Genomic DNA, 25000 nt, shown 5'->3' with positions numbered 1-25000 from the left:
CACACCTGCCTCTCAAACACACACACACCGTCATCTCAAACACACACACACCTGCCTCTCAAACACACACACACACACCATCATCTCAAACATACACACACACCTGCCTCTCAAACACACACACACCTGCGTCTCAAACACACACACACACTGTCATTTGTCATCTGTGTGTATGTATATATATATATATATGTGTATCTGTGTGTGTATATGTATATAGAAAATCACATTGTAGGATTTTTAATGAATTTATTTGCAAATTATGGTGGAAAATAAGTATTTGGTCACCTACAAACAAGCAAGATTTCTGGCTCACACAGACCTGTAACTTCTTCTTTAAGAGGCTCCTCTGTCTTCCACTCGTTACCTGTATTAATGCCACCTGTTTGAACTTGTTATCAGTATAAAAGACACTTGTCCACAACCTCAAACAGTCACACTCCAAACTCCACTATGGCCAAGACCAAAGAGCTGTCAAAGGACACCAGAAACAATAGGTAAGCAGCTTGGTTTGAAGAAATCAACTGTGGGAGCAATTATTAGGAAATGGAAGACATACAAGACCACTGATAATCTCCCTCGATCTGGGGCTCCACGCAAGATCTCACCCCATGGGGTCAAAATGATCACAAGAACGGTGAGCAAAAATCCCAGAACCAAAGTAACAAATCCTACCATCAGTAACACACTACGCCGCCAGGGACTTAAATCCTGCAGTGCCAGATGTGTCCCCCTGCTTAAGCCAGTACATGTCCAGGCCTGTCTGAAGTTTGCTAGAAGATTGGGAGAATGTCATATGGTCAGATGAAACCAAAATATAACTTTTGGTAAAAACTCAACTCGTCGTGTTTGGAGGACAAAGAATGCTGAGTTGCATCCAAAGAACACCATACCTACTGTGAATCATGGGGGTGGAAACATCATGGTTATGGGCTGTTTTTCTGCAAAGGGACCAGGACGACTGATCCGTGTAAAGGAAAGAATGAATGGGGCCATGTATCGTGAGATTTTGAGTGAAAACCTCCTTCCATCAGCAAGGGTATTGAAGATGAAACGTGGCTGGGTCTTTCAGCATGACAATGATCCCAAACACACCGCCCGGGCAACGAAGGAGTGGCTTCGTAAGAACCTTTTCAAGGTCCTGGAGTGGCCTAGCCAGTCTCCAGATCTCAACCCCATAGAAAATCTTTGGAGGGAGTTGAAATCCGTGTTGCCCAGCAACAGCCCCAAAACATCACTGCACTAGAGGAGATCTGCATGGAGGAATGGGCCAAAATACCAGCAACAGTGTGTGAAAACCTTGCGAAGACTTACAGAAAACGTTTGACCTCTGTCATTGCCAACAAAGGGTATATAACAAAGTATTGAGATAAACTTTTGTTATTGACTTTTTTGCCCCACTGTATATATGTTGTACCCACAGCATCTATTAAAACATTCCCCAACCAGAAACCGTGGATTGATGGCAGCATTCTCACAAAACACGAACCACTGCTTTTAATCCGGGCAAGGTGACCGTAAACATGACCGAATAAAAACAGTGTAGCTATTCCCTCTGCAAGGCAATCAAACAAGCTAAGCGTCAGTAAAGAGACAAAGTGGAGTCGCAATTCAACGGCTCAGACACGAGAGGTATGTGGCAGGGTTTACAGTCAATCACGGACTACAAAAGAAAAAACAGCCCCGTCGCGGACCACGATGTCTTGCTCCCAGACAGACATAACAACTTCTTTGCTCGCTTTGAGGACAATACAGTGCCACTGACACGGCCCGCTACCAAAACCTGCAGGCTCTCCTTCACTGCAGCCGACGTGAGGAAAACATTTAAACGTGTTAACCCTCGCAAGGCTGCAGGCCCAGAAGGCATCCCCATCCGTGTCCTCAGAGCATGCGCAGGCCAGCTGGCTGGTGTGTTTACGGACATATTTAATCAATCCTTAACCCAGTCTGCTGTTCCCACATGCTTCAAGAGGGCCACCATTGTTCCTGTTCCCAAGAAAGCTAAGGTAACTGAGCTAAATGACTACCGCCCCGCAGCACTCACTTTGTCATCATGAAGTGCTTTGAGAGACTAGTCTAGGACAATATCACCTCCACCCTACCTGACATCCTAGACCCACTCCAATTTGCTTACTGCCCCAATAGGTCCACAGATGATGCAATCACAATCACACTGCACACTGCCCTAACCCAACTGGACAAGAGGAATACCTATGTAAGAATGCTCTTCATCAATTACAACTCAGCATTTAACACCACAGTACCCTCCAAACTCATCATTAAGCTCAAGACCCTGGGTCTCAACCCCGCCCTGTGCAACTGGGTCCTGGACTTCCTGACGGGCCGCCCGCAGGTGGTGAGGGTAGGTAACAACATCTCCACCCCGCTGATCCTCAACACTGGGGCCAGACAAGGGTGCGTTCTCAGCCCTCTCCCGCACCCCTCCAACTCAATCATCAAGTGGTAGGCTTGATTACCAACAACGACGAGACGGCCTACAGGGAGGAGGTGAGGGCCGTCGGAGTGTGTTGTCAAGAAAATAACCTCACACTCAATGTCAACAAAACAAAGGTGATGATCGTGAACATCAGGAAATAGAGGAGGGAGCAGCCCCCTACCCACATTGACGGGACAGTAGTGGAGAGGGTGGAGAGTTTTAAGTTCCTTGGCGTACACATCACGGACAAACTGAATTGGTCCACCCACACAGACAGCGTGGTGAAGAAGGCGCAGCAGCACCTCTTCAACCTCTGTATCACCTGTATCAGCCTGGTACCGCAACTGTTCCGCCCATAACCGTAAGGCTCTCCAGAGGGTAGTGAGGTCTGCACAACGCATCACCGGGGGCAAACGACCTGCCCTCCAGGACACCTACACCACCCGATGTCACAGGAAGGCCAAAAAGATCATCAAGGACAACAACCACCACTGCCTGTTCACCCCGCTATCATCCAGAAGGCGATGTCAGTACAGGTGCATCAAAGCTGGTACCGAGAGACTGAAAAACAGCTTCTATCTCAAGGCCATCAGACTGTTAATTAAACAGCCATCACTAACATTGAGTGGCTGCTGCCAACATACTGACTCAACTCTTGGCACTTTAATAATGGAAATATTGATGTAATAAATGTATCACTAGCCGCTTTAAACAATGCCACTATTATATAATGTTTACATACCCTACATTACTCATCTCATATGTATATACTGTACTCTATACCATCTACTGCATCTTGCCATCTTTATGTAATACATGTATCACTAGCCACTTTAAACAATGCCACTATTATATAATGTTTACATACCCTACATTACTCATCTCATATGTATATACTGTACTCTATACCATCTACTGCATCTTGCCTATGGTGTCACTCATTCATATATTTTTATGTATATATTCTTATTCATTCCTTTACACTTGTGTGTATAAGGTAGTTGTCAGGTTAGATTACTTGTTAGATATTACTGCATGGTCGGAACTAGAAGCACAAATCAAATCAAATCAAATGTATTTATATAGCCCTTCGTACATCAGCTGATATCTCAAAGTGCTGTACAGAAACCCAGCCTAAAACCCCAAACATCAAGCAATGCAGGTGTTGAAGCATGGTGGCTAGGAAAAACTCCCTAAAAAGGCCAAAACCTAGGAAGAAACCTAGAGAGGAAACAGGCTATGAGGGTTGGCCAGTCCTCTTCTGTTTGTGCCCGGTGGAGATAATAACAGAACATGGCCAAGATGTTCAAATGTTCATAAATGACCAGCATGGTCAAATAATAATAATCACAGGCAGAACAGTTGAAACTGAAGCAGCAGCACGGCCAGGTGGACTGGGGACAGCAAGGAGTCATCATGTCAGGTAGTCCCGAGGCATGGTCCTAGGGCTCAGGTCCTCCGAGAGAGAGAAAGAAAGAGAGAAATAGAGAATTTGAGAGAGCATACTTAAATTCACACAGGACCCCGGATAGGACAGGATAAGTACTCCAGATATAACAAACTGACCCTAGCCCCCCGACACATAAACTACTGCAGCATAAATACTGGAGGCTGAGACAGGAGGGGTCAGGAGACACTGTGGCCCCATCCGATGACACCCCCGGACAAGGCCAAACAGGAAGGATATAACCCCCCGCCACTTTGCCAAAGCACAGCCCCCACACCACTAGAGGGATATCTTCAACCACCAACTTACCATCCTGAGACAAGGCCGAGTATAGCCCACAAGGCCTGCGTCTTGTGACCGTAGCATACGTGTAGGTATGTGCGGCAGGACCAAATCAGAGAGATAGGTAGGAGCAAGCCCATGTAATGCTTTGTAGGTTAGCAGTAAAACCTTGAAATCAGCCCTTGCCTTGGTAGGAAGCCAGTGTAGGGAGGCTAGCACTGGAGTAATATGATCACATTTTTTGGTTCTAGTCAGGATTCTAGCAGCCGTATTTAACACTAACTGAAGTTTATTTAGTGCTTTATCCGGGTAGCCGGAAAGTAGAGCATTGCAGTAGTCAGTCATTTTTCTGCATCTTTGGACAGAGAGTTTCTGATTTTTGCAATGTTACGTAGAAAGCTGTCCTTGAAACAGTCTTGATATGTTCTTCAAAAGAGAGATCAAGCACAAGCATTTCGCTACACTCGCATTAACATCTGCTAACCATGTGTATGTGACAATTAAAATCAGATTTGAATTGATTTTATAAATATATATATATGGGTGTATATATATATCTGTGTGTGTGTATATATATATATCTGTGTGTATATATACATATATATCTATGTGTATATATATATATATCTGTGTGGATATATATATATAGTGCCTTGCGAAAGTATTCGGCCCATTTGAACTTTGCGACCTTTTGCCACATTTCAGGCTTCAAACATAAAGATATAAAACTGTATTTTTTTGTGAAGAATCAACAACAAGTGGGACACAATCATGAAGTGGAACGACATTTATTGGATATTTCAAACTTTTTTAACAAATCAAAAACTGAAAAATTGGGCATGCAAAATTATTCAGCCCCTTTACTTTCAGTGCAGCAAACTCTCTCCAGAAGTTCAGTGAGGATCTCTGAATGATCCAATGTTGACCTAAATGACTAATGATGATGAATACAATCCACCTGTGTGTAATCAAGTCTCCGTATAAATGCACCTGCACTGTGATAGTCTCAGAGGTCTGTTAAAAGCGCAGAGAGCATCATGAAGAACAAGGAACACACCAGGCAGGTCCGAGATACTGTTGTGAAGAAGTTTAAAGCCGGATTTGGATACAAAAAGATTTCCCAAGCTTTAAACATCCCAAGGAGCACTGTGCAAGCGATAATATTGAAATGGAAGGAGTATCAGACCACTGCAAATCTACCAAGACCTGGCCGTCCCTCTAAACTTTCAGTTCATACAAGGAGAAGACTGATCAGAGATGCAGCCAAGAGGCCCATGATCACTCTGGATGAACTGCAGAGATCTACAGCTGAGGTGGGAGACTCTGTCCATAGGACAACAATCAGTTGTATATTGCACAAATCTGGCCTTTATGGAAGAGTGGCAAGAAGAAAGCCATTTCTTAAAGATATCCATAAAAAGTGTTGTTTAAAGTTTGCCACAAGCCACCTGGGAGACACACCAAACATGTGGAAGAAGGTGCTCTGGTCAGATGAAACCAAAATTGAACTTTTTGGCAACAATGCAAAACGTTATGTTTGGCGTAAAAGCAACACAGCTGAACACACCATCCCCACTGTCAAACATGGTGGTGGCAGCATCATGGTTTGGGCCTGCTTTTCTTCAGCAGGGACAGGGAAGATGGTTAAAATTGATGGGAAGATGGATGGAGCCAAATACAGGACCATTCTGGAAGAAAACCTGATGGAGTCTGCAAAAGACCTGAGACTGGGACGGAGATTTGTCTTCCAACAAGACAATGATCCAAAACATAAAGCAAAATCTACAATGGAATGGTTCAAAAATAAACATATCCAGGTGTTAGAATGGCCAAGTCAAAGTCCAGACCTGAATCCAATCGAGAATCTGTGGAAAGAACTGAAAACTGCTGTTCACAAATGCTCTCCATCCAACCTCACTGAGCTCGAGCTGTTTTGCAAGGAGGAATGGGAAAAAATTTCAGTCTCTCGATGTGCAAAACTGATAGAGACATACCCCAAGCGACTTACAGCTGTAATCGCAGCAAAAGGTGGCGCTACAAAGTATTAACTTAAGGGGGCTGAATAATTTTGCACGCCCAATTTTTCAGTTTTTGATTTGTTAAAAAAGTTTGAAATATCCAATAAATGTCGTTCCACTTCATGATTGTGTCCCACTTGTTGTTGATTCTTCACAAAAAAATACAGTTTTATATTTTTATGTTTGAAACCTGAAATGTGGCAAAAGGTCGCAAAGTTCAAGGGGGCCGAATACTTTCGCAAGGCACTGTATCTGTGCTTTCAGAAGGCATCTTTAGACACACACACACAAACGTGTGAATGGCCAGATGTGTGAGAAGAGGAGAGAGGAGAGGACAGCTGTAAGGAGATGTGTGAGTGGGCAGGTGTTCCATTATAGAGGGAGAGAAAGAGAGAGAGAGAGAGAGAGAGAGTGAGAGAGAGAGAGAGGAAGAGAGAGAGGAAGAGAGAGAGACAGGAAGAGAGAGAGAGACAGGAAGAGAGAGACAGGAAGAGAGAGACAGGAGGAGAGAGACAGGAAGAGAGAGAGAGAGAGAGACAGGAAGAGAGAGAGAGACAGGAAGAGAGAGACAGGAAGAGAGAGAGAGAGAGAGAGAGAGAGAGAGAGAGAGAGAGAGATGAGAGAGGAATAGAGAGAGACAGGAATAGAGACAGGAATAGAGAGAGACAGGAAGAGAGAGAGAGACAGGAAGAGTGAGAGGAGTAAAGAGAGAGCAGAAGTTTTCAGGCTAACAATTAGAGTGTGAGGAGTGGTGATGGCTAGCATTGATCCATGGTGTGTGTGTTCAGGGGGAGATAAGACCACTCCGTCACCAGAGGAGAGCCCTGGGCGCTGGGCTATCGAAAAGGAGGAGACCCCTGGTCACCTTGGCTGTCGGGGTCTAGAGGCTGGAAGAACTTCCCTTGGCTTCAACACACGGACCAAATTACAATGGTGTCTTAGGCCAGTTTAGGCCAGACGAAGACCTTGACCTAGAACTAGTACCAGAACAACTCGGCACAAGACCCGAACTCAACCAAAACTCCAGCCAAGCTCCATCCCCTGCTTCATTTCCCCAACCCTAACCCTTTAATGGTGTTTGACCCAACATGTCACCCACACACAGCCCTGTTTCTTACCCACCACAGGGAGAAGTCATGACAACGTTAGTCTGTCTCTCAGATTTGAATACTAAACTATTGCATGTCCAATGGGTTTAACCTCTTTTTCTCTCTCTCTCTCTCTCTCTCTCTCTCTCTCTCATCTCTGTCTCTCTCTCTCTCTCTCTCTCTGTCTCTCTCTCTGTCTCTCTCTCTGTCTCCCTCGCTCTCTCTCAATTCAATTCAATTCAATTCAAGGGCTTTATTGGCATGGGAAACATGTGTTAACATTGCCAAAGCAAGTGAGGTAGACAACATACAAAGTGAAAATATAAAGTGAAAAACAACAAAAATTAACAGTAAACATTACACATACAGAGGTTTCAAAACAGTAAAGACATTACAAATGTCATATTATATATATATATACAGTGTTTTAACAATGTACAAATGGTTAAAGGACACAAGATAAAATAAATAAGCATAAATATGGGTTGTATTTACAATGGTGTGTGTTCTTCACTGGTTGCCCTTTTCTCGTGGCAACAGGTCACAAATCTTGCTGCTGTGATGGCACACTGTGGAATTTCACCCAATAGATATGGGAGTTTTTCAAATTTGGATTTGTTTTCGAATTCTTTGTGGATCTGTGTAATCTGAGGGAAATATGTCTCTCTAATATGGTCATACATTGGGCAGGAGGTTAGGAAGTGCAGCTCAGTTTCCACCTCATTTTGTGGGCAGTGAGCACATAGCCTGTCTTCTCTTGAGAGCCATGTCTGCCTACGGCGGCCTTTCTCAATAGCAAGGCTATGCTCACTGAGTCTGTACATAGTCAAAGCTTTCCTTAATTTTGGGTCAGTCTCAGTGGTCAGGTATTCTGCCGCTGTGTACTCTCTGTTTAGGGCCAAATAGCATTCTAGTTTGCTCTGTTTTTTTGTTAATTCTTTCCAATGTGTCAAGTAATTATCTTTTTTTTCTCTCTCTCTCTCTCTCTCTCTCTCTCTCCCTCCCTCTCTCTCTCTCTCTCTCTCTCTCTCTCTCTCTCTCTCTCTCTCTCTCTCTCTCTCTCTCCCTCAGGTTTCTCCACGCTATCGCTGGCAGACCAGATGAGTCTACTGCAGAGTGCGTGGATGGAGATTCTGATCCTGCGTGTGGTGTACCGCTCGCTGTCCTTCGAGGACAAGCTGGTGTATGCTGAGGACTACATCATGGACGAGGACCAGTCCAAGCTGGCAGGTCTACTTGATCTCAACAACGCCATACTGCAACTGGTGAAGAAATACAAAGTCATGAAGCTGGAGAAGGAGGAGTTTGTTACTCTCAAGGCTGTAGCTTTGGCTAACTCAGGTAAGAATGGGGGATGAGGTGCGACATGCAGCAGACACACCTAAACACACACACACACACTCTCACACACACGCTCTCAAACACACACACACACACTCACTCACACACAATCCATCCCCATTCGCTCTCTTACACAAACTCAGATGGGCGACATTGTAGTAAATACTAAAGAAGATTGGATGGCTAGTGGATTTAAACAGCAACAGTAAGTAGTAAATACTAAAGAAGATTGGATGGCTAGTGGATTTAAACAGCAACAGTAAGTAGTAAATACTAAAGAAGATTGGATGGCTAGTGGATTTAAACAGCAACAGTAAGTAGTAAATACTAAACCAGATTGGATGGCTAGTGGATTTAAACAGCAACAGTAAGTAGTAAATACTAAACCAGATTGGATGGCTAGTGGATTTAAACAGCAACAGTAAGTAGTAAATACTAAACCAGATTGGATGGCTAGTGGATTTAAACAGCAACAGTAAGTAGTAAATACTAAAGAAGATTGGATGGCTAGTGGATTTAAACAGCAACAGTAAGTAGTAAATACTAAAGAAGATTGGATGGCTAGTGGATTTAAACAGCAACAGTAAGTAGTAAATACTAAACCAGATTGGATGGCTAGTGGATTTAAACAGCAACAGTAAGTAGTAAATACTAAAGAAGATTGGATGGCTAGTGGATTTAAACAGCAACAGTAAGTAGTAAATACTAAACCAGATTGGATGGCTAGTGGATTTAAACAGCAACAGTAAGTAGTAAATACTAAAGAAGATTGGATGGCTAGTGGATTTAAACAGCAACAGTAAGTAGTAAATACTAAAGAAGATTGGATGGCTAGTGGATTTAAACAGCAACAGTAAGTAGTAAATACTAAACCAGATTGGATGGCTAGTGGATTTAAACAGCAACAGTAAGTAGTAAATACTAAACCAGATTGGATGGCTAGTGGATTTAAACAGCAACAGTAAGTAGTAAATACTAAACCAGATTGGATGGCTAGTGGATTTAAACAGCAACAGTAAGTAGTAAATACTAAACCAGATTGGATGGCTAGTGGATTTAAACAGCAACAGTAAGTAGTAAATACTAAACCAGATTGGATGGCTAGTGGATTTAAACAGCAACAGTAAGTAGTAAATACTAAACCAGATTGGATGGCTAGTGGATTTAAACAGCAACAGTAAGTAGTAAATACTAAACCAGATTGGATGGCTAGTGGATTTAAACAGCAACAGTAAGTAGTAAATACTAAACCAGACTGGATGGCTAGTGGATTTAAACAGCAACAGTAAGTAGTAAATACTAAACCAGATTGGATGGCTAGTGGATTTAAACAGCAACAGTAAGTAGTAAATACTAAACCAGATTGGATGGCTAGTGGATTTAAACAGCAACAGTAAGTAGTAAATACTAAACCAGACTGGATGGCTAGTGGATTTAAACAGCAACAGTAAGTAGTAAATACTAAAGAAGATTGGATGGCTAGTGGATTTAAACAGCAACAGTAAGTAGTAAATACTAAACCAGATTGGATGGCTCGTGGATTTAAACAGCAACAGTAAGTAGTAAATACTAAACCAGACTGGATGGCTAGTGGATTTAAACAGCAACAGTAAGTAGTAAATACTAAACCAGATTGGATGGCTAGTGGATTTAAACAGCAACAGTAAGTAGTAAATACTAAAGAAGATTGGATGGCTAGTGGATTTAAACAGCAACAGTAAGTAGTAAATACTAAACCAGATTGGATGGCTAGTGGATTTAAACAGCAACAGTAAGTAGTAAATACTAAACCAGATTGGATGGCTAGTGGATTTAAACAGCAACAGTAAGTAGTAAATACTAAACCAGATTGGATGGCTAGTGGATTTAAACAGCAACAGTAAGTAGTAAATACTAAAGAAGATTGGATGGCTAGTGGATTTAAACAGCAACAGTAAGTAGTAAATACTAAACCAGATTGGATGGCTAGTGGATTTAAACAGCAACAGTAAGTAGTAAATACTAAACCAGATTGGATGGCTAGTGGATTTAAACAGCAACAGTAAGTAGTAAATACTAAACCAGATTGGATGGCTAGTGGATTTAAACAGCAACAGTAAGTAGTAAATACTAAACCAGATTGGATGGCTAGTGGATTTAAACAGCAACAGTAAGTAGTAAATACTAAAGAAGATTGGATGGCTAGTGGATTTAAACAGCAACAGTAAGTAGTAAATACTAAAGAAGATTGGATGGCTAGTGGATTTAAACAGCAACAGTAAGTAGTAAATACTAAACCAGATTGGATGGCTAGTGGATTTAAACAGCAACAGTAAGTAGTAAATACTAAACCAGATTGGATGGCTAGTGGATTTAAACAGCAACAGTAAGTAGTAAATACTAAACCAGATTGGATGGCTAGTGGATTTAAACAGCAACAGTAAGTAGTAAATACTAAACCAGATTGGATGGCTAGTGGATTTAAACAGCAACAGTAAGTAGTAAATACTAAAGAAGATTGGATGGCTAGTGGATTTAAACAGCAACAGTAAGTAGTAAATACTAAAGAAGATTGGATGGCTAGTGGATTTAAACAGCAACAGTAAGTGTATTCCAGAACTCTCCATGTTTCCTGTGTCTGGTGTTTGTCCTGGTGGTGGTCTTGTTTCCAGTCTTGTTAACATCCTGAGTATGATGCCTGCTTCCATCTAATCTCTATGAAATATCAAAGTGATATTTCATATATTTCATTTTGAAAGCTGATATTACATTTAACACAGTGGTACGATGGTAGAACATTATGAATCAGTCCCCATGGTCTCTTTTCCCTACTCTTATAATACAAATATAAAAATGAAATATAAATAAATAGTAATTTACCAGATAGCTTTTAGCTTTTATCCAAAGTGACTTATATGTGGCCCATGTGGGACTCAAACCCACAACTGCTGTTGGTTGTGTCAAAACCAATGAGTCATTAGGGCTTTCAGGAGATCTGTAAGGAAAGAGAAGGTGTATGATCTGGTTCCTTCTCCTCTCCTCCTCCCCCCCACCTGCTCCCCTCCACCTCCCCTCTTCCTCTCTCCACCTATTCTCATCTTCCCCCCCACCTGCTCCACTCCACCTCCCCCTCCTCCTCCTCCCCTGCACCTATTCTCCTCTTCCCCTCCACCTGCTCCCCTCCACCTCCCCTCCTCCTCCTCCCCTCCTCCTCTTCCCCTCCACCTATTCTCCTCTTCCCCTCCACCTCCTCTCCTCCTCCTCCTCCTCCCCTCCACCTATTCTCCTCTTCCCCTCCCCCTCCTCCCCACACCTCCTCCTCCTCTCCCCCCAACCTCCTCCCCTCCTCCTCCTCTCCTCCTCCCCCCACCTCCTCCCCTCCTCCTCCTCCTCTCCTCCTCCCCCCACCTCCTCCCCTCCTCCCCCCAACCTCCTCCCCACCTCCTCCCCTCGTCCTCCTCTCCTCCTCCCCCCACCTCCTCTCTTCCTCTCCCCCTCCTCCTCCTCTCCTCCCCCCCTCTACCTCCCCTCCTCCTCCTCTCCTCCTCCTCCTCCCCTCCACCTATTCTCCTCTTCCCCTCCACCTCCTCCCCACCTCCTCTCCTCCTCTTCCTCCCCTCCACCTATTCTCCTCTTCCCCTCCACCTCCTCCCCACCTCCTCTCCTCCTCCTCCCCTCCTCCTCCCCTCCTCCCCCCCACCTCCTCCTACTCTCCCCCCCACCTCCTCCCCTCCTCCTCCTCTCCTCCTCCACCCACCTCATCCCCTCCTCCTCCTCCTCTCCTCCTCCCCCCCACACCTCCTCCCCTCCTCCTCCTCTCCTCCTCTCCCCACCTCCTCCCCTCGTCCTCCTCTCCTCCTCCTCCTCTCCTCCTCCCCTCCTTCTCCCCTCCTCCTCCTCTCCTCCTCCTCCCCTCCTCCTCCTCCCCTCCACCTATTCTCCTCTTCCCCTCCACCTCCTCCCCACCTCCTCTCCTCCTCCTCCACCTCCTCCCCTCCTCCTCCTCCCCTCCACCTATTCTCCTCTTACCCTCCACCTCCTCCCCACCTCCTCTCCTCCTCCTCCTCCCCTCCTCACCCCACCTCCTCCCCTCCTCCCCTCCTCCTCCCCCCACCTCCTCCTCCTCTCCTCCTCCTCCCCTCCTCCCATGAGACTAATAAGAGAATCACCATCAAAGAGGTGATTTAAATACAGCCCCATAGCAGACACACACAAACTCAATAATATCCTCTCTAGTAGACACACACATTGATACACAGACACACACACAAACTCAATAATATCATCTCTAGGAGACACACACATTGAGACACTGACACACACATGCACGTGTGCAGACACACACACTCGCTATCCCCCACCATCTCCCTGAAGCGAAGTAGTGGATGCCCCTTTTACAATTAGCATAGTGTTCTCCTCAGATGCCTGTTAAATAAGTTGTGACCCCCCCCCCCCCCCCTCCCTCGGTGACCCCATCTTTGAACTTTATCTTGGTTTCCGGCCAGCAGGTTTCCCTTTAATTAAAAGAAGGAAACAGTCAATACAACGTGTTAAATGGGACACAATGTGCAGGCGGGTATTTGTTGGAATTCTCCAGCGCTCAAAGTATTGACAGTTTGTTTGCTGGGGCCATATGTGCGGGATCAATCTCAGGCCGGGCCAGCCACGCTGAAAAATGAAAGAGCAGATTGCTTCTGCTGGCGGTGGGATGACGACTCACTATTTGGCAAGTGGGGAAAAAGTGGGAGAAAACGAGCCCGTGCCAGCCCTTCTGCCAGAAAGTGCACCCCAGAGAGGACTTGGGCATTGTGTATCTTTAGAAAAATGTGTTTTTTAATGACTGATAGCAGCTGGAGTCCTTCACAGCAGTTCAGTTCAAGCTGCACTTTTACAGGAGTGGATGTGTGTGTATCAGATTCCTGCATGGCCCACATAGTGAATATTCATTATATGTTAACTGTAGGACACTTGAGATAAAAACATCTGCTAAATGGTTACTGTTGGAGATGTCTGTCAATGATGTGAGAGGACAGGAACTATTCAAGAAGTGATGCAGACAAGTTTATGATCAAAACTATAAGGTTTGAATAACACTTACTATTTAGTCCTTAATGAATTACTATATTAATTTATTTCTATCAGTTTTGGGATAGATGCATTGTGAGCCAGTGCCCAGGGCAAGAACAACAGAAAGCTAGCGTTAGCATTTTGAAGGGCAGGGACAATGAATTAATTCCTTGAAAGCTAATCGTCTGCATTAATGGGAATCCTTAAGAATGCTACTGAACGTGATTCACATGTTAAGAGTGTGTGTGCATGTGTGTATGGGGGTTTTAGCAGTCCCTGTTTAACCCACTGCTCATTAGAAACATACTCTTAAAGAACATCGTTTTTCCTGCCAATGTTCACACACACACACACACACACACACACACACACACACACACACACACAAACACACACAGATAATAATATCTACTTGATTCTATAATTGTCAAGCACTCTGGGAGAAGTGTATCTCTTTCCTATAAAGCTAAGAAACAGAAGTTATTCACACAATGTTTGACTAGCATTCTCATTTAACTAACAGCCAAATCACATTAAGTCTCCTGTCACCTTAAGAGTTAATTGAATTCTCATTGATTCTCTAGTCTTACTCTGCGTGGCATTTTATCTAACAGCAGTGGACAAACACCTTAGAAAATGGTTGCAAATGTTTTGATTAGGAGAATAGTGTTTTACTGACAAAAAAACAGCTACTATGTTGTAAATGAATTATGGAATAAGTTAAAGAATTTACAGCTCCACCACGTTCTAGCGACCCTTTATTGTTGCCTGAGCCTTTCTATAGGAAATAGATACAGTAAGGAATACAAACTTGTGTATAATTTGTGTAGGTTGTGTAGTTAAATACATGCTGTGTGTAATATTTTAGAAACAGTTAGAATAGAGTGTACAACTGCACATGTATCTCTCTGAGCCTGTGTGTGTGTGTGTGAGTGTGAGTGTGAGTGTGAGTGTGAGTGTGAGTGTGAGTGTGTGTGTGTGTGTGTGTGTGTGTGTGTGTGTGTGTGTGTGTGTGTGTGTGTGTGTGTGTGTGTGTGTGTGTGTGTGTGTGTGTGTGTGTGTGTGTGTGTGTGTGTGTGTGTGTGCATGGTCTTGTTCTTCTATCCTCATGGGGACCTGAATCCCCAAAAGTCAACAAGAAAAACCTCGTAGGGACATTTCCCACCTCCCCACAAGGTCAAAGGCTATTTTAACCTTAGGGTTTAGGTTTAGGTTTAGGTTTAGGGTTAGGTTTAGGTTTAGGTTTAGGGTTAGGTTTAGGGTTAGATTTAGGGTTAAGGTTAGGGTTAAGGTTGAGGTTAGGGTAAATGTTAGGTTTGGGCAAAATAGGACTTTTGAATGGAAATGCATTTAGGTCACCACGAGGATAGAAAAACAAGTGTGTGTGTGTTTGTGTGTGTGTGTGTGTGTGTGTGTGCGTGTGTGTGTGATAGTTAGTGCTGCTGGCTCTGCAGCATAGTAAAGGTGTGTGTGATAGTTAGTGCTGCTGGCTCTGCAGCATAGTAAAGGTGTGTGTGATAGTTCGTGCTGCTGGCTCTGCAGCATAGTAAAGGTGTGTGTGATAATTAGTGCTGCTGGCTCTGCAGCACAGTAAAGGTGTGTAATCTGTTTTCTGCCGGGGGCTCCTGTCGGATCACAGGTCACTTTTCAATGGCCAAAGTCCCTGTCACACACACACTCACACACTGCCAAAGCCCCTGTCACACACTCACTCATACACACTCACACTCACACACTGCCAAAGTCCCCGTCACACACTGACTCATACACACTCACACACTGCCAAAGTCCCTGTGACGGATGACTAAGAGCATCCTGAATCAGACACACACACACATAAGGGTTAGAGTATTGACCCAAACGCAGAAGCATGAAAATCTGTACGTGTCTTTGGAGCGAGCTGTGTGTGTTGGTGTGGTGGGTTTAGAGAATTTAACAAAATTCACATCAACACACTATGGAACACAGAGCTTTTACTATCTCATCCTGGAATATATAAGGTCTGAGGTCATCTGCCTTTGGCCTAAAGAGAAGGAACCAAGACTTTGTCAAAGAAATCAGAAACATTGTCATCCTATAAGAAACATGGTATAGAGGAAATGGACCTACTGGTTGCCCTCTAGGTTACAGAGAGCTGGTAGTCCCATCCACCGAACTACCAGGTGTGAAACAGGGAAGAAACTCAGGGGGAATGCTAATTTTATATAGAGCAGACCGAACCCACTCTATTAAATTTGTCAGAACAGGAACATTTTACATGCGACAAGAAATTAATAAGGAAATTATTGCAAGATGTGTGCTTCCTATATCCCCCCAATAGAATCCCAATACTTTAACGATGACAGCTTCTCCATCCTAGAGGGGGAGATCAACCATTTCCAGGCCCAGGGACATGTACTAGACTAAATGCCAGGACAAGAACCTGACACTCTCAGCACACAGGGGGACAAACACCTACCTGGAGGTGACAGCATTCCCTCCCAAATACACTCCCCTAGACCGAACTATGATAAAATACCCAGCAAAAACGGGTCACAACTTCTTCAGTTCTATCGCATGCTGGGTATGTACATAGTCAATGGTAGGCTTAGAGGGGACTCCTATGGTAGGGAAACCTACAGCTCATCAAATGGTAGGGAAACCTACAGCTCATCAAATGGTAGGGAAACCTACAGCTCATCCCTTGGCAGTAGTACTGTAGATTACTTTATCACTGACCTCTACCCAGAGTCTCTCAGAGCGTTCACAGTCAACCCACTGACAACCCTATCAGAACACAGCAAAATAACAGTTTACTTGAACAGAGCAACACTCAATCATGAGGAATCAAAGCCAAAGGAACTGCACAAAATTAAGAAATTCTATAGAAAGTTTTCCTATAGAAGGAAAGTAGTGTAGAAACCTAACAAAAAACAATTAGGCAACAACAAATTAATTCCCTTTTAGACAACACCCTGGACAAAACATTGCACTGTAATAGTGAAGGTGTAAACTTGTCAGTAAAAAGCCTAAACAATACATTTGACCTTTCAGCTTCCCTATCAGACAACCTAAGAAAATTAAAAACAATGACAAAATCTAAGAAAGAAATTTAAAAACATATCCAACCAAAGACCCAGAAAACCTGCGCCTCTTCACTATGGTGAATCACTAAAACAATACAGCAAAAAGAAGGAACAGCATGTCAGAAATCAGCTCAGTGTAATTGAAGAATCCATAGAATCTAACCACTTCTGGTAAAATTGGAAAACACTAAACAAACAACAACACAAAGAGTTATCTATCCAAAATGGAGATGTACTGTCTGGGTAAACCACTTCTCCAATCTTTTGGGCTTTATAACAAGGAAGAATAAGCAAACACATATACATGATCACTATTAAAGACAACCAGAACTCGCTGGATTCTCCTATTACATTTAATGAACTACAGGACAAAATACAAACCCTCCAACCCCAAAAGGCCTGTGGTGTTGATGGAATCCTAAAATTCCAATTGGCTATACTTAAATTATTTTAATCCTTAGCTCTGGCATCTTCCCCAATATTTGCAACCAAGGACTGATCACCCCAATCTACAAAAGTGGAGACAAATTTGACCACAATAACTAATGTGGGATATGTGTGATTAACCTCTCCATCCTTTCCACCCCCCTCCCTCTTCTCCCTCCCTCTCTCCCCCTGTAGACTCCATGCACGTAGAGGATGTGGAGGCGGTGCAGAAGCTCCAGGATGTGCTCCACGAGGCCCTGCAGGACTACGAGGCAGGCCAGCACCCGGAGGACCCTCGTCGGGCAGGCAAGCTGCTGATGACCCTGCCCCTGCTCCGCCAGACCTCCACCAAGGCTGTGCAGCACTTCTACAGCATCAAGCAGGATGGCAAGGTCCCCATGCACAAACTCTTCCTGGAACTGCTGGAGGCCAAGGTCTGATTGGCCAACCACGTCCACCACCTCCGAAATGTCAGTCAATCACACACAGGCTCCTCCCATTGACCCCCCAAAACCCCACATGACATCTGAACTTCCCAAACTCGCCGCCCACTGAGAAAGATCGGTGGGAGTAACCTCTGAACTTTAATCTCTGACCTCCGTGCATTAGGGGAGACACTGACACTGAGACGAGATCTCTGCTGGAGGGTCGTCTGTGTACAAACTATAACCAAGTCATAAACCAGCTACCGTAACAATGGCACTGTAAACTATTGACTATCGACCTTGTGTCACTTATACATATAAGAATTATTAACAATGTGATTATTGACTATTGACTGCTAAAAATAGTGAAAGGAGGCATTTAAAAAAGAAAAGAGAGAGACACTGCTCTGGTTGTCTTAGCAGCAGATAGACTGTAAAGCTTCTTCTTCTCAGTTTCCCAGTTTTTACAGGACATGCTCTGCAGAAGAAAAAAGAACATTAACAAGTACTTTTGGTGATTTTCATGAAGAAATTGATAATGGAAAGATAAGACAAGAGGAGAGGAGACTTGTCCTGCCAAAGGATGGAGATCCATTCAGTTGATGTTCAGCAAACTTAAACATCAGCCCCAAACACCTCATCTGATAGTCTGAGGCACCGTCTGGCCTGCTTAACTACAGTGTTAGAACACACACAAAGTTCCCACATGCCAGCCGATAAGATCGTTGTCATCACCCCCAGCCTTCCCTTTGGGTTTGTCATTTTAATCACTCACTTAGACTTCCTCTTTACCCCTTTCTGTTGTCTTCCAAAGTGTTTTTACAGACAAGAAGTAGTGACTTGATTGTTATTGTTACCTTTTCAGGGAGATGGTGAAGCTTTAGTCACTCATGCAATATGAATGAGAGGTACAGGAGTGCTGAAGGGACATATTTATGGTTGTTGCAACTTGGTTGGTCTTATTTTTATTGAAATGAATAATGGTGTAAGTATATGATTCGGTCATCATATATGGTCTATGATTATTTTATTTAGTTTATATTGTGTTAATAAGAAATCAATCAATAAATATTTATTTCTATCAGCTTTACCACTTTCAGCAATTATATATGAATATATATATGAATATATATATGGATCGAATTTTATCTTCTCCAAGCAATAGTCATTTAAAAGGAGGGTGCATATTAACATGTATGCAATTAATGTTTGTGCCAGTCTTCGTTGGGAAATGTTAACATTTCTACCAGGTGTAGCTTCTCTCTCTGTGCTTGCCATAGGCTATTAGATGACATAGTCTTAGACTCAAACTCACCCAAGGGTAGGGAAGCACCATGAATGTGGAGGCAAGCAAATAACTCATGCATTAGACTCTGAAGACCACCCTTGTACCAACAACAGTAATCTATAGCCAAGATATAATACTAAACTAGCATTTAAGAAAGCTATTATCAGCAACTGGGTCATAGGAAGCAATGAGGTTGGGATTTGGTACAGGGTTTTTGTAAGCAGATTAAGAACACCAATATCCAAAATCTAGATTATGACGTAATCTAATATAAAATGGCAACTGGTTCCAGTTGAGAACCTAAACGATAAATCAAGTAACCTACGTCACTCTCTGTAACAGATATGTCAGTATTATTAGTAAGGGGTATTTTCTGAACCTTCTTAACCATTGTATATTGTAAATTAACAGATTATAATTCTAATCTAATACATTTTATTGGAATAAAAAGAAAAAAAAATGAAAAAAAATGAAAAATTGTAGTTCAGCCTCTCAGTGTTTCATGTTTGCTGTGCTTTTACTGAAAACGCTCCCTTTCTTTTCTTTCGTTGCGTTTGTTTCTTCCCTTTTGTTTCGTCCAACGTCGTCGTTGTGTACTTTCTGGTGGTGGTTCCAGTGCTCGTGGCGTGCGCTTTTTTAGTCACAGGTTAGAAGTAGAGAAAATACTCAGAAGATAAGGGTCGGCGTGTTCTCACATACCTACCGACTTCCCAGGAAACAAGGCTCTTCTATTAGCTAGTTCTGCTAGATCAACAGATCCAACGACTATATCATCATCATCATAATAATAACCTATACTGGCGTAGAAGAGGATAACACGTATCTAAAGGAAGAAACAACTTATTTCAAAAGGGATCCTTTGTGTAACTTTCTTGTAGAATAACGTTGTATATCTTAGGTTTAAATAAATACAAGTAAAAAGACATTTGAGTACTTCCGAACGATAGCTGACTTTTTTTTTGATAACTTGCTGTACTGTACATACTGCTTTCCATTCAGAAACAGCTACGTTGTAACATTATCTAAACTCTTTGAGGTTGCGAAGGGAAATAACATTTAAAAAAAAAATAATTTTGTTTTGTTTTGGAGTTAACGTTGTGTGTTTACTAAAAGCAATGAAAAAAAGAAAGACTAAAATGTTGTTATTTTCCAGGACTAATGGGTGGGTTGTGTTTCTAATGAATTTATCTTCTTCCTTGGTCCTATGTGTTAACTACTGTACCATCTATTGTACCATCTATTCATCATTGGCTAAACATAAAGAATAGAGCATGATTTGGAGAAAGTATTTAACTGAAGGTACTTTCCTAAATGCCCCAGTTGAATCAATTGCAGATAAAAGGAAAATGATACTTATGTACTCACTCTGAATTTTAAAGCTATATTTTAAGGCCAGGTGTGGTTTCATGTCAACATCTAATGACAATTTTTGCGAGAGCAGCTAGCTTGGTGTGTCAGTTTGAACATGGTTAACACTTCAGATACTGCATGATCTGGCAGTGGTGTTTGACTCTATTTGCAGTTGTGTATTGGGCCTGAATTCTCTATACTCACTAATGAGGAAGACAATAATGTCAGAGTTGTTGTGGGAAACATGTTGGCTCGTCTATCATTTCCATACACAACTCCTGGGAGAGAGCCGTTTTCTTCTTCTCTGTCTGTTTCTGTTTTTAGTTGATGTTTCTGTCAACTGTTTGTCCATTTTCAAACCGATACTATGTACTGGCCAATAAAAGGAGCTGAAAGAGAACACAACCGTCTCTCAGAGGTGACTTTAGCTGAGCTGAATTTGATGTTGAACAATATTTGACAAACCCTAATAATAACATAATAATAATAATCACAACCTTGCCATAGAATAAGGTCAAAGGCTTAGTCTTCAACATTGTACCTTTCAGTCTCAAGACATGGTTAAGCATATTAGCTACACCATTAAATATTCTATATTCTTAGTAAACATTAAAGTTGCCAGAACAACACTGCTCTTGTGTAAATTATCGGCACATATATTGTTGGCCTACTCACGTAGTTGTAGCATCTTAAATCATACTGAGGTTTTGCTGTGTATCTTTCAACACCTTTCATGGATCATATTGAAGATAGAGAGAGAGGAGAGTAATTTAGCCATAGCGAACGAGGGCGTTTATTCTCCCAACGGGATTTTGTTATTTAAAGCAATATGACTGTGCAACAGACAGACGGACAGACTTTGCACTTTGTGTTTGAATTAGATCAATGCTGTATCTATTGGACTATTTTATCATTAGAAGATACGGAATAAAGAAATGAACATGTACAAACAACTGCTATTTTTTATGAGAAGTGAAGGAGAATAGTGAGTGTTAGTCAAGTAGGTAATTATGCCGAGGTGTGCTTATACATACCACGAGTGTGCTTAGGGTATATCCTGGCTGTCTGACATGCACATGTATGACAATATAGAGGGAGGGGGAAAAGGTTAAGAAAGACGGAAAAAATAATATATGATTAAAATTATGAAAAAATATCTGAAAAATCTTTCCGACCAGGAATTGCTGGGACGCCTTGAGAGACATGTCCGTAGTTGTAGATGTGCTCCACATCAGTTAACGATTACCTGTATATTTTTGTGACGTGTGTATCATACAGTGTGCTCCAACAATATGTCCATTTGTGTAAATGTATTTATTTTACATTGTATATATTGTCCAATGCAAAAAGAGAGACCTATGATTCTGTAACTACGATCAGTTCAGATGTGTTACTCCCATCATGCCATTCAGGATAACGGTAGAGCAATATTAAAACATGCTTCCAGGTTTGACCTTTCTGTAGGTACCGAGTGCTTCTTTACCACACACACACACACACACACACACACACACACACACACACACACACACACACACACACACACACACACACACACACACACACACACACAAATATACTTCTAAACAAGACTTGGTGGACACACACTAACAGTGGGAACTCTTTCTGCTCTTCCTGGTGTTGGCTTTGTCCTCTCTGTTTCACTTAATATAGGTAATGACAAAGGTAGTGGAAGTCAAGGAGACTAGATTGGGAGGGATGGCCACGTGACATCAAGGAGACTAGATTGGGAGGGATGGCCACGTGACATCAAGGAGACTAGATTGGGAGGGATAGCCACGTGACATCAAGGAGACTAGATTGGGAGGGATGGCCACGTGACATCAAGGAGACTAGATTGGGAGGGATGGCCACGTGACATCAAGGAGACTAGATTCGGAGGGATGGCCACGTGACATCAAGGAGACTAGATTGGGAGGGATGGCCACGTGACATCAAGGAGACTAGATTGGGAGGGATGGCCACGTGACATCAAGGAGACTAGATTGGGAGGGATGGCCACGTGACATCAAGGTGACTAGATTGGGAGGGATGGCCACGTGACATCAAGGAGACTAGATTGGGAGGGATGGCCACTTGACATCAAGGAGACTAGATTGGGAGGGATGGCCACGTGACATCAAGGAGACTAGATTGGGAGGGATGGCCACGTGACATCAAGGAGACTAGATTGGGAGGGATGGCCACGTGACATCAAGGAGACTAGATTGGGAGGGATGGCCACGTGACATCAAGGAGACTAGATTGGGAGGGATGGCCACGTGACATCAAGGAGACTAGATTGGGAGGGATGGCCACGTGACATCAAGGAGACTAGATTGGGAGGGATGGCCACGTGACTCTTTGACACACGTAATATCTCTATGTCGTCCCAGTCCACGTCAATAGGCGTATATAAGAGTACATGTCAGCCATTCACAATAGAGTCAATAAACCACAGAGCTGAGATGAAGGAGGAATAAAAACTCCACCGTCCGCCAGGAGAGAGAGACAGAGAGGGAAAGACCAGAGAAGAGGAAGAGAAAGAAGGCTGGCAGGTCTAACACCAAAAACAATCGACCATCGATCTCTTGCTTCTCTTCGGCTTGGACTATTCCACTCCCTCTTCCAACGAAAACCCCCGGCGTTCAGCCATGTGCCCCCTGTCCCCAGCTCTGCTCTGTTAATACGTAGCAGCAGTAATGTGGGCAGATATTTAATGTTCTGAAGCAGAAGCGTTTAAGCCTTTCAAACGGGGAGCGCTGACCTCCAGGCAAATATAACAAGATGACATCAGTAGATATTAGCCGAGCAGGGCCCAATGGTGCTGGAGAGATTTTTTAAATATTTTTTATTATTTGTCGCCAACGCCGCGGCACAAACGTTTTACTGCTTGGCTTCGGAGTTCATTTATTTTATTTTTATCTTTATACCATTGATTCATTATTATGATACAATAAAAGCTACTTGAGCATTTCAGCTGCTGAGTGCCGTTGTCGTTAACCTTGTGGAACGCCCCAAGACCTCCTGTGCATCTCTAATGACTATTTTAACTCCCCCTCTATCTCTCTCATCCTCTTTCTCTATTTCAATTTCTCTACTCCTATCTCCCTCCATCTCTCTCTCCAACTCTCTCTCCAACTCTCTCTCCACCTCTCTCTCCACCTCTCTCCATCTCTTTCTCCACCCACCTCTCTCTCTCTCCACCTTTCTCTCCACCTCTCTCCACCTCTCTCTCTCCACCCATGTCTCTCTTTCTCCACCTCTCTCTCCACCTCTCTCTCTATCTCCACCTCTCTCTCCACCTCTCTCTCCATCTCTTTCTCCACCTCTCTCTCTCCCCACCTATCTCCACCTCTCTCTCCACCTCTCTCTCTCTCCACCCACCTCTCTCTCCACCTCTGTCTCCTCTCTCTCCACCTCTCTCTCCATCTCTCTCTCCATCTTTCTCTCCAACTCTCTCTCCATCCACCTCTCTCTCCACCTCTCTCTCTACCTCTCTCCACCTCTCTCTCTCTCTCCACCCACCTCTCTCCACCTCTCTCTACACCTCTCTCTCTACCTCTCTCCACCTCTCTCTCCCCACCCATGTCTCTCTCTCCACCTCTCTCTCTCTCCACCTCTCTCTATCTCCACCTCTCTCTCCACCTCTCTCTCCATCTCTTTCTCCACCTCTTTCTCTCCACACCTATCTCCACCTCTCTCTCTACTTTTCTCTCTACCTCTCTCTCTCTCTCCACCCACCTCTCTCTCCACCTCTCTCTCCTCTCTCTCCACCTCTCTCTCCATCTCTCTCTCCATCTTTCTCTCCACCTCTCTCTCCACCCACCTCTCTCTCCACCTCTCTCTCCACCTCTCTCTCTACCTCTCTCCACCTCTCTCTCTCTCTCCACCAACCTCTCTCTCCACCTCTCTCTACACCTCTCTCTCTACCTCTCTCCACCTCTCTCTCTCTCTCCACCCACCTCTCTCTTTCTCCACCTCTCTCTCCAGCTCTATCTCCATCTCTCTCTCCACCTCTACCTCTCTCCACCCACCTCTCTCTCTCTCTCTTCCCCCGATGCATTCGAGCTAGGAAGGCCTGCCGAATCTAAGGGAATCTAAAAGGGGTAGGGAGTAGCAGAGAATGATAAAGAAAGGAACCATAAAAGCATATTCCTCATATCTCAAATGTAAGACCCCAGGAAGAGTAGCTGCTGCTATTCCAACAGCTAATAGGGATCCTAATAAAATTACAAGACACAAACCAGACACATTTAGAGTATTCTGTTGAACAAATTGAACTCTCCCGGAACACCTATAACATAAAATCTCAAAACATAAGGAACTTATACAGACAGGCAGCTTTGAGTTAACCCTATTCCCTTCCGTTTGTGATTTCACTGTGTGTTTTATCAGGTCAGGGTGGTTTCGCTGTGCGGGGATGTGATTTCTGGCCCTTCAGTGCCATTGGGGTCAAGCTCCTTGGGTGCCATATCTGTTTTGGGTGCTGTCATCTGTGAGGTGCTAATGTGCGCTGCTTCGCACTGATGCCGTTTTGTCACAGAGTGCAGCCATTTTTCCTCTCAGTATCAACGCTAGGCCTCTTCTGGGATTCACAGGCCTGGTTACACACAAACACAGTGGTAATGGGCTTTCACAGCTACCCTTCCCTAGAGAGACACACACACACACACACACACAGACACACACACAGACACAGACACACACACAGACAGTATTCAAGGTTCGGTAGGATAGTCAGTTTTACCAGGGTATGTTTGGCGGCGTGAGTAAAGGAGGCTTTG

General features: G+C 43.5%; 1 protein-coding gene across 6 annotated transcripts in view; it reads left to right on the top strand.

Annotated features, from left to right (window-relative positions):
- Nucleotides 1-19340, top strand: part of LOC110498090 (estrogen-related receptor gamma) — a 283235-nt gene extending 263895 nt beyond the window's left edge. For all 6 annotated transcript variants that reach the window (XM_036955038.2, XM_090209629.1, XM_036955036.2 and 3 more), the window contains exons 7-8: nt 8344-8613; nt 17346-19340. In XM_036955038.2, the coding sequence (XP_036810933.1) occupies nt 8344-8613; nt 17346-17590 (515 nt within the window). In that variant the 3' untranslated portion in view covers nt 17591-19340. The remainder of the gene's footprint in view (nt 1-8343; nt 8614-17345) is intronic.
- Nucleotides 19341-25000: the final 5660 nt, after the last annotated feature.

The sequence above is a fragment of the Oncorhynchus mykiss genome, chromosome 19 (genome assembly GCF_057628025.1).
Source record: "Oncorhynchus mykiss isolate SJ-2025 chromosome 19, ASM5762802v1, whole genome shotgun sequence".
In the NCBI taxonomy this organism is placed as follows: domain Eukaryota; kingdom Metazoa; phylum Chordata; class Actinopteri; order Salmoniformes; family Salmonidae; genus Oncorhynchus; species Oncorhynchus mykiss.
Note: the sequence above shows the minus strand (reverse complement) of the source record. Positions and strands in the feature narration are given on the sequence as shown.